The sequence below is a fragment of the Mauremys mutica genome, chromosome 3 (genome assembly GCF_020497125.1).
Source record: "Mauremys mutica isolate MM-2020 ecotype Southern chromosome 3, ASM2049712v1, whole genome shotgun sequence".
Lineage (NCBI taxonomy): Eukaryota > Metazoa > Chordata > Testudines > Geoemydidae > Mauremys > Mauremys mutica.
Genome location: NC_059074.1, coordinates 139,328,077 through 139,344,839, shown reverse-complemented (window position 1 = coordinate 139,344,839; position 16,763 = coordinate 139,328,077). Strand labels below are relative to the sequence as shown.

The 16,763-nt window shown below is 38.2% G+C and overlaps 1 protein-coding gene across 9 annotated transcripts in view; it reads left to right on the top strand.

Annotated features, from left to right (window-relative positions):
• The window catches only part of CEP170 (centrosomal protein 170), a 199,841-nt gene that overhangs the window by 24,134 nt on the left and 158,944 nt on the right, over positions 1 to 16,763 (top strand). For all 9 annotated transcript variants that reach the window (XM_045008470.1, XM_045008472.1, XM_045008469.1 and 6 more), the window contains exon 2: positions 14,498 to 14,643. In XM_045008470.1, the coding sequence (XP_044864405.1) occupies positions 14,539 to 14,643 (105 nt within the window). In that variant the 5' untranslated portion in view covers positions 14,498 to 14,538. The remainder of the gene's footprint in view (positions 1 to 14,497; positions 14,644 to 16,763) is intronic.

The window sequence follows — 16,763 nt, the reverse complement described above, 5'->3', positions numbered from 1 at the left end:
GATCTTTCGACATCTCTGAAGAACTACACCAAGATAATGATAATCTCCACTGGATTTTTAAGGAAAAAGGATACTCATATCAATCCATTCTTAGATGAAGTACTTACTATGGTTCTTGTGGGGAAGAGCACAGCCCAAGACACCAAAGGGATCTAATTTCATTCACCACTGTGTAATTCCAGTTTTATGTTAGTATAATTCCATTTAAATGAATCAATGTGACATATTTGGGCCCCAAATCTATTATGTAATTTCTGCAGGGCAATGGTTACATTTTATACCAAGACAGGATGACTTAGTGCCCACTCAGGTACTTAAATTGCTGGGCATAATCATTACCAAGAGTCACAGTGTCCACTTATCAGAAGAAAGGTGCTTAAAATCTTACCTTTTAAAAATTACATTTCCTTAAAAAACAGGTGCAAAGTAGGTACTTTCAATAAACTGTTACATCACTTCCTGTATAGACAACCTAGTCTGGATAAATTGAAATATGGGACAACTGCAAAAGGTTTCTACCCTTAATTCACTTTCCTGAACTTCAAAGGGCATAATAGATTAGCAAGCGGTCATATTTTGTCCTCTCATGAGGCATCACTATTTGATGTCATTTGAAAGCCGAGTTGATTTTTTTTTTACCTTTTAGTTTGAAAATCTTGCTTTGACAATATTTAGACTAAATCAAAATGTTGATCATAGTAAGGGTATGTCTATATATGTACAGCACTGCAGTGGTGCAGCTTTACCAACTTTAAAAAAACCACCCGTGAGCAGCATCAGCTCATGAATACTTATGTCGGTGTAACATATGTCACTCAAGTGGGGTGGAATTCACACCCTTGAGCGACTTAACTTTTGCTGACATAGGCTGTAGTGTAGATATAGCCTAAAATAAATTTACATTTAGCCTTTCCCTCATGTAGGGTATATTAGCAGGGAGTCTGAGAACTGATTCCTTTTTAATGAACATTAAGATTATGAACGTAAAAATTAGCTGCTGTTGACTTTTATTCTTGAATATTTGCAAAATGGTCTTATTGTCTGTGATGAGGAGAAAATAGAAAACCAACCTCTGATGAATCATTAACCTTCTTTTATTATGGTAACTAACAGTTGACTATCTTTTTAACAGTTTTTAGAGTAGGGTTTTATAGTTTGAGAATTCTCTGAATGCCCAGATGTAAAATTAAGTAAAAAAAACATTGAACAGCACATTCACTACCTCAGTACTTCTGAATACAACAGCAGTCCACATAAAGGGACTCTGTAGATAATTACATTTTAAAGATTATAGACATTAATAGTACAAGTGTTTTATTATCATTAATAGGTAAAATTTTCAAGTCGATGTTTTTTCACTTATGTCACAAGTAGTCTTTCTTTTTTCTTCCTGTTTACAGACTGAAATCTTTTCCAGGTAGACTTGTACATCTTCAGCAAGAGGTTGAGGCCAGCTGGAGCTGTAGAGGTTGCAGAGACCCTAAGAAAATTAGGGGAGGGAAGGAAGGAACATCTGTTGGGGTCATTTCCTTATTCCTTCTCCATCCCTTTCCCCACACACAAATGTTGTTTTGGGGGAGGTCTGGGGAGAAACACCTTCCACTCCCTGAACTTCAGCCAAAAGTAAAAGGATGACAGAGGGAGCTGAAGAAGAGCACCTGAGCCTCTCTCCATTTGAATTTTCTGCACCCACTATGCTCCAGGAGAGACACCCACCACCCACCAGAGAATGGAACTGACAGCTGGAAGGGTTGAGAGGGGCACTTGTGTTAGCCCTGTAATAGGAATATAGGGGGAAGTATTCCCTGCCAAAAAGTTGAAAGGGGAAAGTGATACGGGGGAGTCTGATAACCTGTCCCTGAGCACTGAACAGGCTTCTCCTCATGCTACCTGCAGATTGGCCAAACTTCTCACTCCAGGCAGTCCAGAGATCCACCACTGGAAGGAGGGAAGAAGATGTAGCTCTGTGTCCTTTTTTTTCCTGTGCCCTCTATTCATTCTTGGATGAGTGAATCTCCCTGGTCTGAGAGACGGAGTCAGTTGCTCCTCCTTCTGTCTTTTCCTAGGGCTACTGCAACTTCTGCTATCCTACCTGGCCTTGTTCCTGGAGATGATCTACAGGTCTACTGCAGGGTTCCACTGGCAAAAAGAAGGGCCTCAGCTGGGGGGGCCCCAAAATTATATAAGAAAATAACTGGCTATTTACTTGCCCCGATTCTCACTTCTATGAAAAATTACCTCAGTGAGTAAAACTGCACTTCAACATTTCTATATTTTCTAGGGGTAAGGAGAAAAGCTGCTTTTGTTTACTGGATTTCTTGGATCCTACAAATAAACTGTTTTTTCAGCAGTTTCCAGTCCTTAACAGACTAAAAACACAGGCTCTGCCCTATACTCAAAGGAAGAAAAGTTCACATTTTGCCTTTTTCTTTTGCGGATCTGGATAGTAAGTAAAAAGAGTTCTGATTCTGTGTGGTTCCCTTCTTAAATGTGGTTATTCATAACCATATTATGTTTTTGAATGAGACAGATGGATAGAAAAACATTGTGCAGGTAAGAAAGAAGTATGTTTTGGTAGAACTAAAAGGAAGGACTAATCATGCTTGATCCCTCTTTGTGGAGCCCTGGCTAAATCTGGAGAGTTACTAACCTCGCTGAGCTGTGAGATTGCAGCAGGGCACATGTTCTCAAAAGTAGCCTATTAAACCAAAGAGTTTGTTCCATTTATTCTTTGGTTTCCTGACACTTTTGTGTAGTTAGGGGCGGGTAATGCTTCTCAGAGTTCCCAGGGTTGAGAAGCACCTTGCTATCATGCCCTTAGCATGAGGAAGCCTTGTCTGTGCCTGCTGTGCATCAGCTCCTCAACCCCACTGGGAAAACAAGCACTCTGTTCTAGGCTTTTCAGGACCCACTGTCACTCTGCAGGTTAGCAATAGGCACTTCTGAGGACTCTGAGCATCTCCCTGGAGTGTCCAGTCCCTGGTCTGCTGGACATTCACAGATGTGCTAATGTCAAAGCAACAGTACCACCCCAGTTTATCAATTCCATCTCAGATCACTGCTCAGCTTAACACACAGAACTTAGATTTGTTTGTAGGGAAATTAGGTATTAATTTATTTAATAAAGCATAGAGATTCAAGTAATGCCAGGCAGAAGTATTGGAAACAAATGGTTACATATAAAATAAAAGCAGCAAAGAATCCTGTGGCACCTTATAGACTAACAGACGTTTTGCAGCATGAGCTTTCGTGGGTGAATACCCACTTCTTCGGATGCAGAAATATATAAAATATATGAAATAAAATTATAATATGCGTTCTAGAGCCTAGATTTAATTAATGAGGTACTCTCCTGTCTACTGGATTATTGCTCACTCAAAATCCATGTGTCTCTTTGCACTCCAAGAAATCACTCAGTTAGCTATGATTACAGGTTAAAAGAGGAATTTGTTTTGTCGTGCAAATTAGTGAACACTCAACTGACTGGAGCATTCAGCCAAATCGACCTCAATGAGTATTCCAGTGGTATGCAAATTCCTGAACAGGATGATGCTCTCATAAAAATATATGATGCAGTAATTTTTCTCTGTTACACCAAAGTAAACTCCATTAAAGATTCTGGAATTACATTAGATCAGGGGTCGGCAACCTTTCAGAAATGGTGTGCCGAGTCTTCATTTATTCACTCTAATTTAAGGTTGTGTGTGCCATTAATACATTTTAATGTTTTTAGAAGGTCTCCTTCTATAAGTCTATAATATATAACTAAACTATTGTTGTATATAAAGTAAATAAGGTTTTCAAAATGTTTAAGAAGCTTCATTTAAAATTAAATTAAAATGCAGAGCCCCCCGGACCGGTGGCCAGGATCCAGGCAGTGTGAGTGCCGCTGAAAATCAGCTCGCGTGCCGCCTTCGGCACACGTGCCATAGGTTGCCTACTCCTGCATTAGATTTACATTGGTTTAATAGATTAGAATTAGATCCACAGGTGCAAGGGGGTACAAGAGAAGGACTGACTGACAACAGCCATGAAAGTGAGAAAAAAAAAAGTTAAGTATGCATTATTCACTTCTCAAACCATGTTGCTCCAGTTTAGAATGTAAGTAAACTTAGGGTATGCATCCCTGTCACAGAGCCAAGAGCTGGGGAGATCTGAATAATCTTTGTTTATCTCAGCCCCTGTGGCAACCTGTGACCCTGGGACACCTTGGTGCCAACTGGCAGAAGGCGCAGGGTGTGCATAGAGTTTTATCGGGATCCCCTGCATGAAATACCTGCATAATAGTTCATCAAGGGTGGCATGTGAGGTCTCTACCGGGAGCCAGTAGCCTACTGGTCATAATCATTCTGAAATCTTAGTTCAGATAATATTTAAGTAGTTATGTATCGAAAGGTCTTAGAGTTAAGGCAGGTCATCAGGTGTTGACATATTTAAGAGATTTTCCTTTTAGGCAGAAGGTAACTGACACCTATCTTCCTGTCTGGCCATCTGTGCATTTTGTATTGTATGTCTCACCCTGTATGGCTATTTGCATACTGAGTCAGGTGCAAATGAGAAATTGTGAAATCTACAAGAGAGAAAATCTACAGGATGAAACAAACAGCAGGGGTTGTCCTGTTTATGAATACAACAAATAATTGGTCTGGTATAAAATTTCTGGGTGGATCTAACTACTTTTTCCATCTGGGTAACATTTTCTTCAGTGCTATGCTACAAAGGAATTTTGCTTTTTCCAAACATAGCTTATTTGCTTTATAATGCGGTAGACTTTACACCCCGTTATTTTGGGTCCTTCATCACCCTTTATGGGTACTCTTAGGCCAGGTCTACACTATAAACTTATGTCAGTATAACTACATCACTCACTGGTGTGAAAAATGGATACCCCTGAGCAACATTGTTATGCTGACCTAACTCTTTGTGTAGGCAGTGCTATGTTGATGGGTGGGCTTCTCCCGTCGACATAGCTACCACGTCTCACAGAAGTGGAATATTTACGTTGATGGGAGAAGCCTTCCTGTCAGTGTAGGTAGCATCTTCATTGAAGCTCTACAGTGGCACTGCTGCAGTGTTTGTGTAGACCTGCCCTCAGTTGCTTGGTGCATAAGGGCCAAGGCGAAAGGTTCTGCATTTCCCCTTCTGAGCACTGTTGCCTCAGGTTGCATTATTTTAGGGTGCATAATCATTAGCCCAAAATGTTGCTTGCTTTTCTGAGGCATTTTCATCTCCTCAGCACTGTCAGATGAGAAACTCCTACTCTAAGACTTTTGTAGACTTTTCCTCATAGCCAGTACGTGATGTAAGATCATTCCAGTCAGTTGCCATAGAACCTGAAGAATGGTTTATTGTGCCTCTCCAAATGTAGATGCATGTTCTATTGCATCTACAAACATGGATGCACTTTTTGTCAACTGTTTATATCAAGACTGAGTGCTCCCAAAGTAGGCAGGGAACTGGATGCCCAAACAAATAAATGTTTGATTTTCTGACTCTGTGTGTTTTAAAGAGTGAATAAGAGATAACAGGTGCTCCTGAATCATCTGAGTGAGGTTGTAGTCTCAAATTATGTCTCTCATTGTGAAATAACCTGAAAGACTTAAAAGGGAGCATTGCAAATTCCACAAGGAGTGTGAAGGTATACCAAGTGATGCCTCTTAGATGACTTATGTCTCTGTGAGAGGCTCTTGGTGAGTTTTCTTGTAAGACATAGGCTTAGGTAAGGAAAAGTAATCTGTTTTTGTTGATTTTTGAAGTCATATATAGATGTTCCTGTTATATGTAGAATACATTTTACCTTTTGTAATATGCGTATGGTAATTTTTTGTTTAAAAATCTGTGTATGTACGTAACCAATAGTGTTTTATGTTCGATTTAAATATAAGCTAGTTTTATAACTATTTCCTATTTCCTGTCTGTTGAAAACAGTGATCAAATGGTCTAATGGGACTGTAACATCATAGAGGCATCAGAAAGAAAACCCCTGAGTATTTCATTCAAACAAAATAGAATATTTTTAACAGCAGTGTAATAAACTGAAATTTCCCTCCAACTGAAACATTAACATTCTCTTGTTATGGCTAAGAGGGATCAAAGGTACTTTGGTTTCAAGAAAGCACATACAGGATACTTCTAAAACAGCAACACTGTAAAATACATTTTAAATTTAAAACACTGGAAACATGATCATAGTTGTCAAGTATCAGAGGGGTAGCCGTGTTAGTCTGGATCTGTAAAAGCAGCAAAGAGTCTTGTGGCACCTTATAGACTAACAGACGTTTTGGAGCATGAGCTTTCGTGGGTGAATACCCGCTTCGTTGGATGCATGTCACGCTCATGCTCCAAAACGTCTGTTAGTCTATAAGGTGCCACAAGACTCTTTGCTGCTTTTACATGATCATAGTTAACTTTTTTACTCCCGTATCTGCTGCAGCTTTAACAACTAACTATCTGAGGGAAGAAGGGAGGTGGCCAGAAAAAGAAATTAATGAATTGTTTTTTTAACATCAGAAATGGTCAGGAGTGTTCTATCTAATAGAGATATTAATCCATTTCTCTCTCTTTCCTGGTGCACCTAGTCTACTTCATTTTCTCTTCAGGAACAATTTTTCCCATTCAAATGTTTACAGTATAGCACACACACAAAAACTATGTTAAAAGAATGTTAAATTTGAAAAGTCAAGCACTCCAAAGTTAGGAAATTAATGAATTTAGGTTGCGTGTACATTTTTAATTCCACTCCCCTCTCCACAGTGCATATGCATTATGACAGTCTTTAATTACATCATCACATGCTATGTTTTCCACAGGACCCCTTCCTTATTCAGTGCACAGGATGAACCTGCTCTCGGTATAAATCAGGGCTGTGGGGTCTGTCTGTAGGACACCTGCCTCATTTGTTGCAGAAGCTGGAAAACATAGAGTGAATGAGGCAGGAAACTGCAGGAACAGAAAGGCCAGTGTAATGTTTAGGTCAGTTGAATGCTGCCCTGGAGAATTGGATCTGTCTCTGCCTCTGGCATAGAGTTCCTGATTAAATATCACTTGGCTGTTTGATAAACCCTCAAGATTGAGTTGTAAGAGTTGGAGTGTGATCCCGATGGCGATACCGGGATTCTCCAAGTACGAGCTTGCGGAATTTGATGTGCTAGGAGGATCATTAGCTTCCCTGGACTGTGCCAGCTATTGACAGGTGGCACTACAAGAATGCTGATCCATTGCCACACATTCCGCCTCCACCATGCCAATGCTGAGAGGGAATTAAACATCATAATAAATGGCCAGACACTGAAGCATACCCAGTTTACTTAGGCATGACCCCTGACCAAACATAGAAAAGCCACCTGAGCAAGATAGTAGCCAAGGACAAGACATGCAACAACCTTCTTAGCAAACTGTCAGGCTCTTTATGGGGAGCGGATGCTCCAATCTTGCCATCTCTTATTCAGTAGCAGAGTACTGTGCACCAATATGGAGTCACTCGGCACACACCAAACTTTTTGACATGCAACTCAACTCAACAATGTGCATCATCATAGGAACTCTCCAACCAACTCATCTTTCATGGCTTCCATTTCTGAGCCACATTGTCCCCCCTTAAATCAGGAGGGAGATTACAGCAAGCAAGCTGCTTGAGAAGGTGTATGCCAACCCAAGCTTGCCCTTGTTCAATGATCTTTTTAGTCCACCAGGTACACATCTTTCATTATTACACCCACTGTGATGAAGGCTGCCATGATAGGACGTGACACTTGAGTCCCTGTGGCAGGAAGACAGGTGCTTAACATCAACCATCAATCAGTTCCTTGTCACAGACCCTACGGCATGCCTGCCCAGCTTCAACCTGCCACGTCATCAGTGGACACTTCTTAACCTATTCCGTACTGGGCAAGGCCACTGTGCAACCAACCAGCACCATTGGGGTCTTTGAAACAATCCAAGCTGCAGTGCAGATAAAACAGCGATACACATTGTCAAGGAGTGTGCCCACTAACTAAATTCAGTGGTAGGCTCTGAGAGCTCCACTTGGCCACTAGGAGCACTATTGCTTGGCTCAGCGAATATGCAAACACTAAATAAATAGAATTCCTGTGTGATGCTGGGCAAGTCACTTAAACCAGACTTTTCACATGTAGTCATGAATGGTATGTTTCTCATTTTCTAGGTGCCTGATTTGAGATCATAGAGTCTGATTTGCAGAAGTGCTGAGCACATGAGGCTAAGCTGGGTGAATAATGGATTTTAGTTTTGCTGGCAGTTCCGAAAAATAAAAAAAGTTTCATTTCAGGTCAAACAAAAACAATTTTTTTTTCAAAACTTTCAGTAAATAAAAGTCAGAAATATTTTGAGTTGAGTCAAAGAAAATGTTTTGTTCAGCCTGACTTGAAAATTCTCTTTTTGTTTTTGGACATTTTAACAAAAGCAACGGATGACTAGTTTCCAAAAATGGGAAGGGGAGGAGGTGAAGGTAGTGCCATCCTTATGACTTGTAGATTAGTGGTTAGAGCACACACTTGGGATGTTGAAGACACAGGTTAAGTTTTCCCCTCTCTCTGATGTGGAGAAGGGATTTGAACTTACATTGAAAGAGAGTGCTCTAACCACTGAACTACAAGATATTCTTATGTGGGTCTTTCTCAGTCTCTTCTATGAAAGCTGTTCCACTTTTTATATATAAGTAATCATTGGAGCAGAACATGAATTTCCTACATCCTAGGTGAAATTCATTACTATTTGTAAAGCACTCAGACACTAGTTATGAGCTCCATAGAAAAGTCTATAAGGAAGTTAATAGTTCTGTATCCAGAATAAGGTTTGCGTACTGACCAGTAACTGAAGCATGGAGCCACACATTGAATGAGGAGAAAACAAAATATTGAAAAGATGCACATTCATTGAGCATATTTTGTTATTAAATGAGCCAGGGTTCTTGTGGGAAAATATTGTGTGATCATGTATTTAAAGTCTGTATCCTGATACATTCACACCAGGGGGCTGAATTACAATTGCACAGGCAAACCCTATTCTGGCAATTCCTGACTTTTGAGAACTTGACTTTGCAAATTTAATAATGTAATATGCAAAAACGTAGCAACCTTTTAACTAAGCTTTGTGTGTATAACGTCCTAGATTTTTCTAAAGAAAAACGAACGGGGGCAGGGGGAGCGGGAGAGGGGGAATCCGTCATGTAGAGTCACATTGACATCCATGTGGCTCATCAGCAGGGTTAGAACCTTTATATACCCAGCACAGACTTCTGCTTCTTGAGCTAACTGAGAAACTGATAGCAGTAGAAGATTGTCATCCTTTGTGTGGACCAGGCAATACAGGGAGAGGAGACATGCTGTTCCAGTGGTTGTCACAGACGTTTGCTGACAGGAAAGGAATATTGAGACTCAGGAATTGGGTTCAAATCCAGGTTCTGAAGGGAATGTGTTCTAGTGGTGAGATTCATCTGACTCTTTCTTCCTCTGTTACTTCCAGTCTGTCCCCATCCCAGCTCCGTTTTTTTCCTTGCCCCCAGCTCCTTGTCTCAATCTCCACTCCCTCAAGTTCTTTGATTTCAGTTTCCACCCATCCTTCTCAAGAGATTCTCACTTCCAGTCTGGTTCTTGTTCCTTCTGCATTCGAGTCGTTCCTCCTTCAAGCTGCCTGAATTGCAGCAGTGTGGGCACTTTGTTCACAGGAGTGACAGTTTCCCTGTTCTCAGTTCCTGTGCTTGGCGCCATAGCATCTCACAGCAGCCAGGAGCAGCAATTGCAGGAATAGCCTTGTTCAACCAGAGCAGCCCTAAATTTGAGCATGATCAGTGCAGAGAACAGGTGAAGAATTTATCTGTCAAACGAGTATCTACTGCGAATGTGCGGGCTGAGATTTTTCAAAAGCTTATAACTCGACCAAGTTTAGACAGTTTTTCACACAAATAGGAAAAGGCAAATCCCTAACACGATGATCCCCTGACAAATTTTAGTTCCCTGCTCCAAAGCATGGTGGTGCTAGAGCTCAATATAACAGTTGTGAGATTTTTTTTATTTATTTTTTTTAAAATGAGCAATACAATGTGTTTTCCCCTAATCTCACTTTCAGAAATGGCTGAACAGCTTTTGCTGAAATTTAATAAATAAATAAATAAAATGTGCCTTTGTCAAACTGAAATTGTCCATGTCATGTGTTTGCCTAAGTCATAAACAACTGTAAATGGGGTCTAAAAGGAGGGAAATGTTGGATAGACAGCATTACCAGCACCACCTAAATCATATGCATTAGTGGTGGTAACTGGTTATATATTTTCTAAGTTTCTTTTAAAAAAAATATTTACAAAATTGTATTACTGATACTCAGCTTATATGAGAAGACCTGTGAAATTGTAGGCCTTGAGCCTGCAAACATTTAGTTATGTTTTAATTTCAAGCACATGAGCAATCCCGCTGGAAATCATGGAGTGGGACTACTTCATGCTTACAGCTAAGCATGGTGTGTGTGTGTGTTTGCTCCCCAGGGCCTCAATCTTACATTCACTACTTATCTGATTGCATAAATCAGTTGGTTATTGCTAGCCATGGGCAACTATAAAAATGTAGGCTAATTGCTCAACTATCTGAGATTAATACTTAATTATTAAAATTAAGGCTTCGTTTACAGTGATGTCATTTTAGCGTATCAAAATCATCATCTTGGCAAGACATATATCAGAATTGGGTTACACCCACCTCTTGGCTGCAGAATGCAGGGCTCCTGTTCTTAGAATTTAATTACATTATATAGATGATGTAGCTAGTTTCCCAGCTGGTGCATCATCTGTTTGACACAACTGTGAGTATAATAAATTTGTTGATACTTATAGACTGCAGAATAAGTTTCCAAAATTCATAGCTCTTGAACTACAAAACACTGTTTCCTCTCCAGACATAGAAAACATTTCATAACTACAACAAAAGTCTGAAAACTTGGCTATGATGAAATTTATTACAGTTTTAAAATTACCCAGAATTAAACTTTCTTGCCAACATCAGCAAGTCTTCAACTGTGAATTGTTCACCAACTTATTTAAAGTAAGCAATGTAATGCAAGATCAGTGGATATATTGAATTTTATGTACTATTTAAAATTTATTTTGCTGGTCTTGAGAACAATTTTGCTTTATTATAGCAAAGTGGAGTTTTCTTTAGTGTAAGATGCAAATTGAAATTCCATGTGCAGTTTGCATTCTTCATAGACTTGAAATGTTCACTGTAGTATCGGTAAGAATTTCAGTAAAATTAATTCATATCTGTATTCAGTTCTGCATTATTATATAATTTAGTTGTTTTTTAGCTCCCTGGTTGGAAATTAACACCAATTTACAAAAGCAAGAAAATCCAAAGTTATAATTACCGTTCTATCCTGAAGTCTGACCGCAATGGCTAGATATTGCAACTCATAATGGATGTACAGTAGGCTTACTGGGGCCTCTGATAAAGAACCAGAACAACTGTAATATCTGAAACAATGGAGTGATTTAAAGGTGGAATGCCCACCCCATTTTCTTGGCCTGTGACCTTTTAAAATCATAGTCTGTATACTACCGGCAAGGCATTTACCTAATATAATGTTGTAAAATTACAGGAACAAAACAGACTAAAAAATACCGATAGCTTTCATGATACCTCCTGTACATAATTTTATTGTATGCAAAATATATATATGCTTAATTTAAAATATTTGAGTATGAAATTAAACTATATAGGGCATATCAATGCTCTAAAGTTATTAAAACATAACCTAGTGCTGCTGCTTTCTAGATTTTCAATGTGTTTTGAAATGTTAGATTTGTCTGTATAGCCCCATTGATCAAAGACACTGGTTTGTTCTAAAGAATATTTTAAAATTAAAATATGCATCAGGATTGATGATTTGTCACAATTCAGCCAGTGCTGTTTGAAACAACGCTAGCATTGTTTGATGGTAATGCTGACAGGTCCTTAACTATAAATGTGCTGCCAAGCAGTGCTATGATAGCTCAGAACGATAAATATTTAAGATCTTTTTCAGCTATCTTAATTTATTCTGTTCACTGTCAATATTTATAGTTTTCTGGGTTGTTTGTGACATGGTTGTTGCTGACCTAATTGTTAATGTCTGTATTCTAAAAATCAAAATTGTTACTTTTCTTATTGATGTTCAAATCTAGATATGCCAAATAAAGTATTTGGATTTAAACTTCTTTTTTCAAATAAAACTTCATTGGGTATCAGTTTGAGCTGGATGTTCAAATTAGAGCAACAAAACAACCCCCCAAATTTTATAGCAGTAAGCGGATGGAAGATTAAGAGGAGCAGAGTAAAAGCAGTAAGAAATATATTGAAGTAGATAGTTTATGATTATGAATGCAGTACGTTTGCAGTCGGAACAAAACGAAAATGTAAGATTTAAAAGCTGGAAAATAAAATCAGGTTAACTTAGTTCTCTCTCAGAAAAATAAACTGTTATGTTTTGGTTAGCAGTTCACTAAAATAATACATGTGATTTCTGCAGGTTTTTATTCATGAAATTGTCTTCTCTGTAGATGTTTGATATGTTTTGTCACACTGAAACAATTTTATTCATATTTTCTGTGCTATAGGGTGCATTTACCCATACTATTTACATTCATTGGGAGAACGTTAATTGGAAACATTCTTGTTTTAAAAATATCTGATGTGGTAGAACCTATGGAAAGCTAATTCTTCTACATTCTGTGACCTGCATCTCTGAATACAAGAATACCTTGGTATAGACACTCACTGTATTAAAATAGCTTTAGTTTATTTGCTAAAGAAACCTACAGCAATGGAAGCCATGTATAAATTTTAGCCAATTCCTAATAAGTTCGATTTGACTTGTATAAAAACTACCAGTCCAGATGTAGAGCTCACAGACTAGTTTTTTCAGTTTTTAGCATCTGTCATAATTACCCTTCAACGCATTTATGCTCTATTGTTAGGCTGTCAGATACAGCTTTGACCTTACTTCATTCCTATTAACATCAGTGATTACCATGCCTCAATTCAGATCAAAGTCTCTCTCTACTTCGTGTTGTAGTTTGCCTCCTGGATCATTGCTGGGACCGTATTATTATTCTACATTTACACATTACTCTTTGTCTTTACATTCTACCCTGCATTTTTGTTGTTAAGCAGATGATGTCATGATCTGCTGCAAACTTCATCCATTTGTCCGGTTGAGTTTGCCACTTTGAAATGTGATAAAGATATCAATTTCACATAATGTTATGAAATCTAGAACCAAACCAAAAATGCCAGTTGTAGGATTGTTGAGTTGGGGCTCTCAGGTTGGCAACTCGTATTGAGACCCTCTCCTAATGAAAGGAATTTTGGTGCTGTATTGACATAGATCTTTGTCAGTGGATTTATTCTCAGCTTTCACAACTAGAATATCTTAGTAGATAGTCTATCAACTAGAATATTTCTGGAATATTGTCTGGCTTTTACTTTTTTTTTTTAACAAGAGACTTGGAATGCTTGATAAATACTTTAATTTTTCCAAGGCTCAACTACTGAAGGCTTTTTTATGGGTGCTCCTAATTAAATTTTTGTCTATTATCCAGTACCTGCTCACATTGGTGCCCTCCTCCCTATTAAATTGTGTATTAATTTTCAAACTCTCAAGGTATTTAATGGCTATATTTTTCTTCATCCGAAGAAACTTTTACTGTCCTATATCCTAGACTGTCCATCGATGAATCAAGTGACTATATAAATATTTATTACTAACCATGCTTCAGGACTATTAAAGTTTTTAATATTTTTTGTTTGATTTGGTTTTTAATAAACTTTTTATAAAATGTCTTGAGGATTCATTATAAATTAAACTTGCATTTGAAAGATGTGTTCTAGTAATGGCTGCTTTTAAATTTCTCAAATGAAGAGCAAATAACTAATACATTTTTATTGGGACTGTTTAATTTCAGATTACTGGGAAAGGGCACAATTAAATATTCCTACAGTTTCTTTCCATTTTTAATTCTCTTTATAATTTGTTTCTGGGGAAAATGAAACTGTACTGTTTAATATTCAGACAGATGGATTAATAAAAAATACTTACATTCTCTTTCAGAGGAGAAATGAATGTATCTAATCTTATCTTTTGTTGATGGTGCAAATGTGACATTAATGTATTAATTTCCTTTGTAATAAGCAGTTAGACGTTAAAAGCTTTCTGAAAATGTGACTCAGGCATTGCTTATTTAACTAGCTACTGATTTATTTTGAATAGGCCTTCCTATTCAATTGAATGTGTCTAATTACATGAACCAAAGCCCTCAGATTTTATGTAAATCCAGTAGTCTGTGTCACTTCGCATGACATCTGGATTCAATCCATTGGAAAATATACGTGCTCTTGAGAACTGCTTTTTTCAGATTCCTTATATATGCTGCTCACAGCACTTGCTGAGTAGGAGCTATAGCTAAAAATAACTAAATGGATTTCTCTCTCCCTCTCTCTCTGTCTTGCTGTAGGATGACGTAGCTTTGCCAAGGACTTAGCAGCTAAGCAGAAAATGAGCTTAACGTCCTGGTTTTTGGTGAGCAGTGGAGGCACCCGCCACAGGCTGCCACGAGAGATGATTTTTGTTGGAAGAGATGACTGTGAGCTGATGTTGCAGGTAATTGCATCAGCCTTCCATGTGTAACTGTTCAAAATTTGGATTTAATACACTAGATTTATATTTCTTTTGAGAATTAAGTTTGCCAACTGTTCATTTTTTTGGACTCTCCATTTCTAGATCTTGCCACCAGTTTTAATTGATCTAATCTTTTGCATTCCTCATGCAGGAAAATGGTTACTATGAATGTGCTGCTGTTTGTTGTAGCTTCTGAATAGTGATTGTTAAGGCTAAGATTTATTCATGGAGGGTAACGGAAGTCACAAAATCCGTGACTTCCAAACACCTCCATGACTTCAGCCAGCGCTGCAGGCAGCAGTGGGTACCTCCACTACCCCAGGGACTCCCGCCGCTGCTTTTGATGTGTTGCAACTGTTACCTGCATAGCTTCTTCTCTTAGTCCCTGAGCTTCCAAACACATGTGCTTAATTTTATTACCATGAATAGTCTTCTTAGCTGCAGAGGGATTACTCATGGTAGTAAAGTTAAAGCATATATGTGTTTTCGGAATCTTGGCCTGAAACACTTTGTGAATATCTTACTTGATCTTCCTGACAGTATTTATAAGGGGGATTACTAAGAAAATTTTAAAAATATAAAGCAGAGATATTACTTTTTATTTATTTTGACTACTCTCAAACCCTCTACTGCATTTTGTCCAAAAACAATAAAAGGCAAGGCTAGCTATTAAAACAGGGATGTACTTGGTTTAGACTGAATGTATCTGAGATTTGTATTTATTCAATAAAACAATAGTTTTTAATGCAGCCATTAATGGCCATATCAAAATCTCCAGGGCAAAAAGCACTTTTGAAAAGCTATCTTGTATGTGTAGTTATTATGAACAATACTACCAGTAAGTTACATTCTGGTTTTTTTCATACCTCATAAAGAGCCCATTGTGTACACTAATGGCAGATATATATGCCCTACTTTATCTTGTATGAAAGGCTGTTGTAAGAAGAGAGAGAGTTTTTTTTTTGAGAGGGGGAGGGAATGTTAAAACATTTTAAAGGGTAGGGCCCTGGGTGATTTACGAGATACGTAACAGGACAAGATTCTTGCCCAGAAGAATTTACAATCTAATGTGTTTACAGTAGAATAAATTAGTAAGGAGATATAGGCTGCAGGGTGCAATGTCTTCAGTGTGCTGATAATTGACTGCTTTGCTATTTAATTTTTTACAGCTGATAGTATGAATGACCCAGTATCTGAATGAAATTGGGGGTTGAATGAGGCTAATGGTCAACCAAGATAAAAGTGAAGTAATACTAGTACACTTGGAGAAGCAACTGGAAATATTGTCAGAGATTATTACAGAATCCCAGATTAAGGAAGTGTCTCTACCATTTGTAGCACAGGTTTGCTGTTTAATGGTGATCCTGTTCAGTGTTTTTTAGCTACACTTAGATGCTCAGGTCACAGTTTATTGACTGAGTGCTATATTTTTCTTTTCTTCAGGAAGAGAAAAATGGGACCATTTTTTTGAATGTGGTATATAGTTGTTTATACTTTGTGACCTATATTACTGTAGTATGTTCTTCATGGCTTTACACCTTGGAACCATCTAGAAGGCAAAATTGGTGCAGAATGCAGTCATCAGTTTATTAAGAAGGGTCATGCAGAGAATCTGATGGACTGATGTTCATAATCTGCACTGGTTACTGGTAGGTTTCCTTGGGGTATTTAACCTGAGTTTAGAACAGAGGTCGGCAACTTTTCAGAAGTGGTGTGCCGAGTCTTTGTTTATTCACTCTAATTTAAGGTTTTGTGTGCCAGTAATACATTTGAACTTTTTTAGAAGGTCTCTTTCTATGTCTATAATATATAACTAAACTATTGTTGTATGTAAAGTAAATAAGGTTTTTAAAATGTTTAAGAAGCTTCATTTAAAATTAAATTAAAATGCAGAGTCCCCCGGACCAGTGGCCAGGACCCGGGCAGTGTGAGTGCCACTGAAAATCAGCTCACGTGCCGCCTTCGGCACACGTGCCATAGGTTGCCTACCCCTGGTTTAGAATATGGCTGAATGAGAGACCACCTCCTTCCCAGTACATCACTACCACATTTATGCTCAGCAGAGGTGCTTTCACAGATTTTTCTGGTTTATCTAGGAGGAG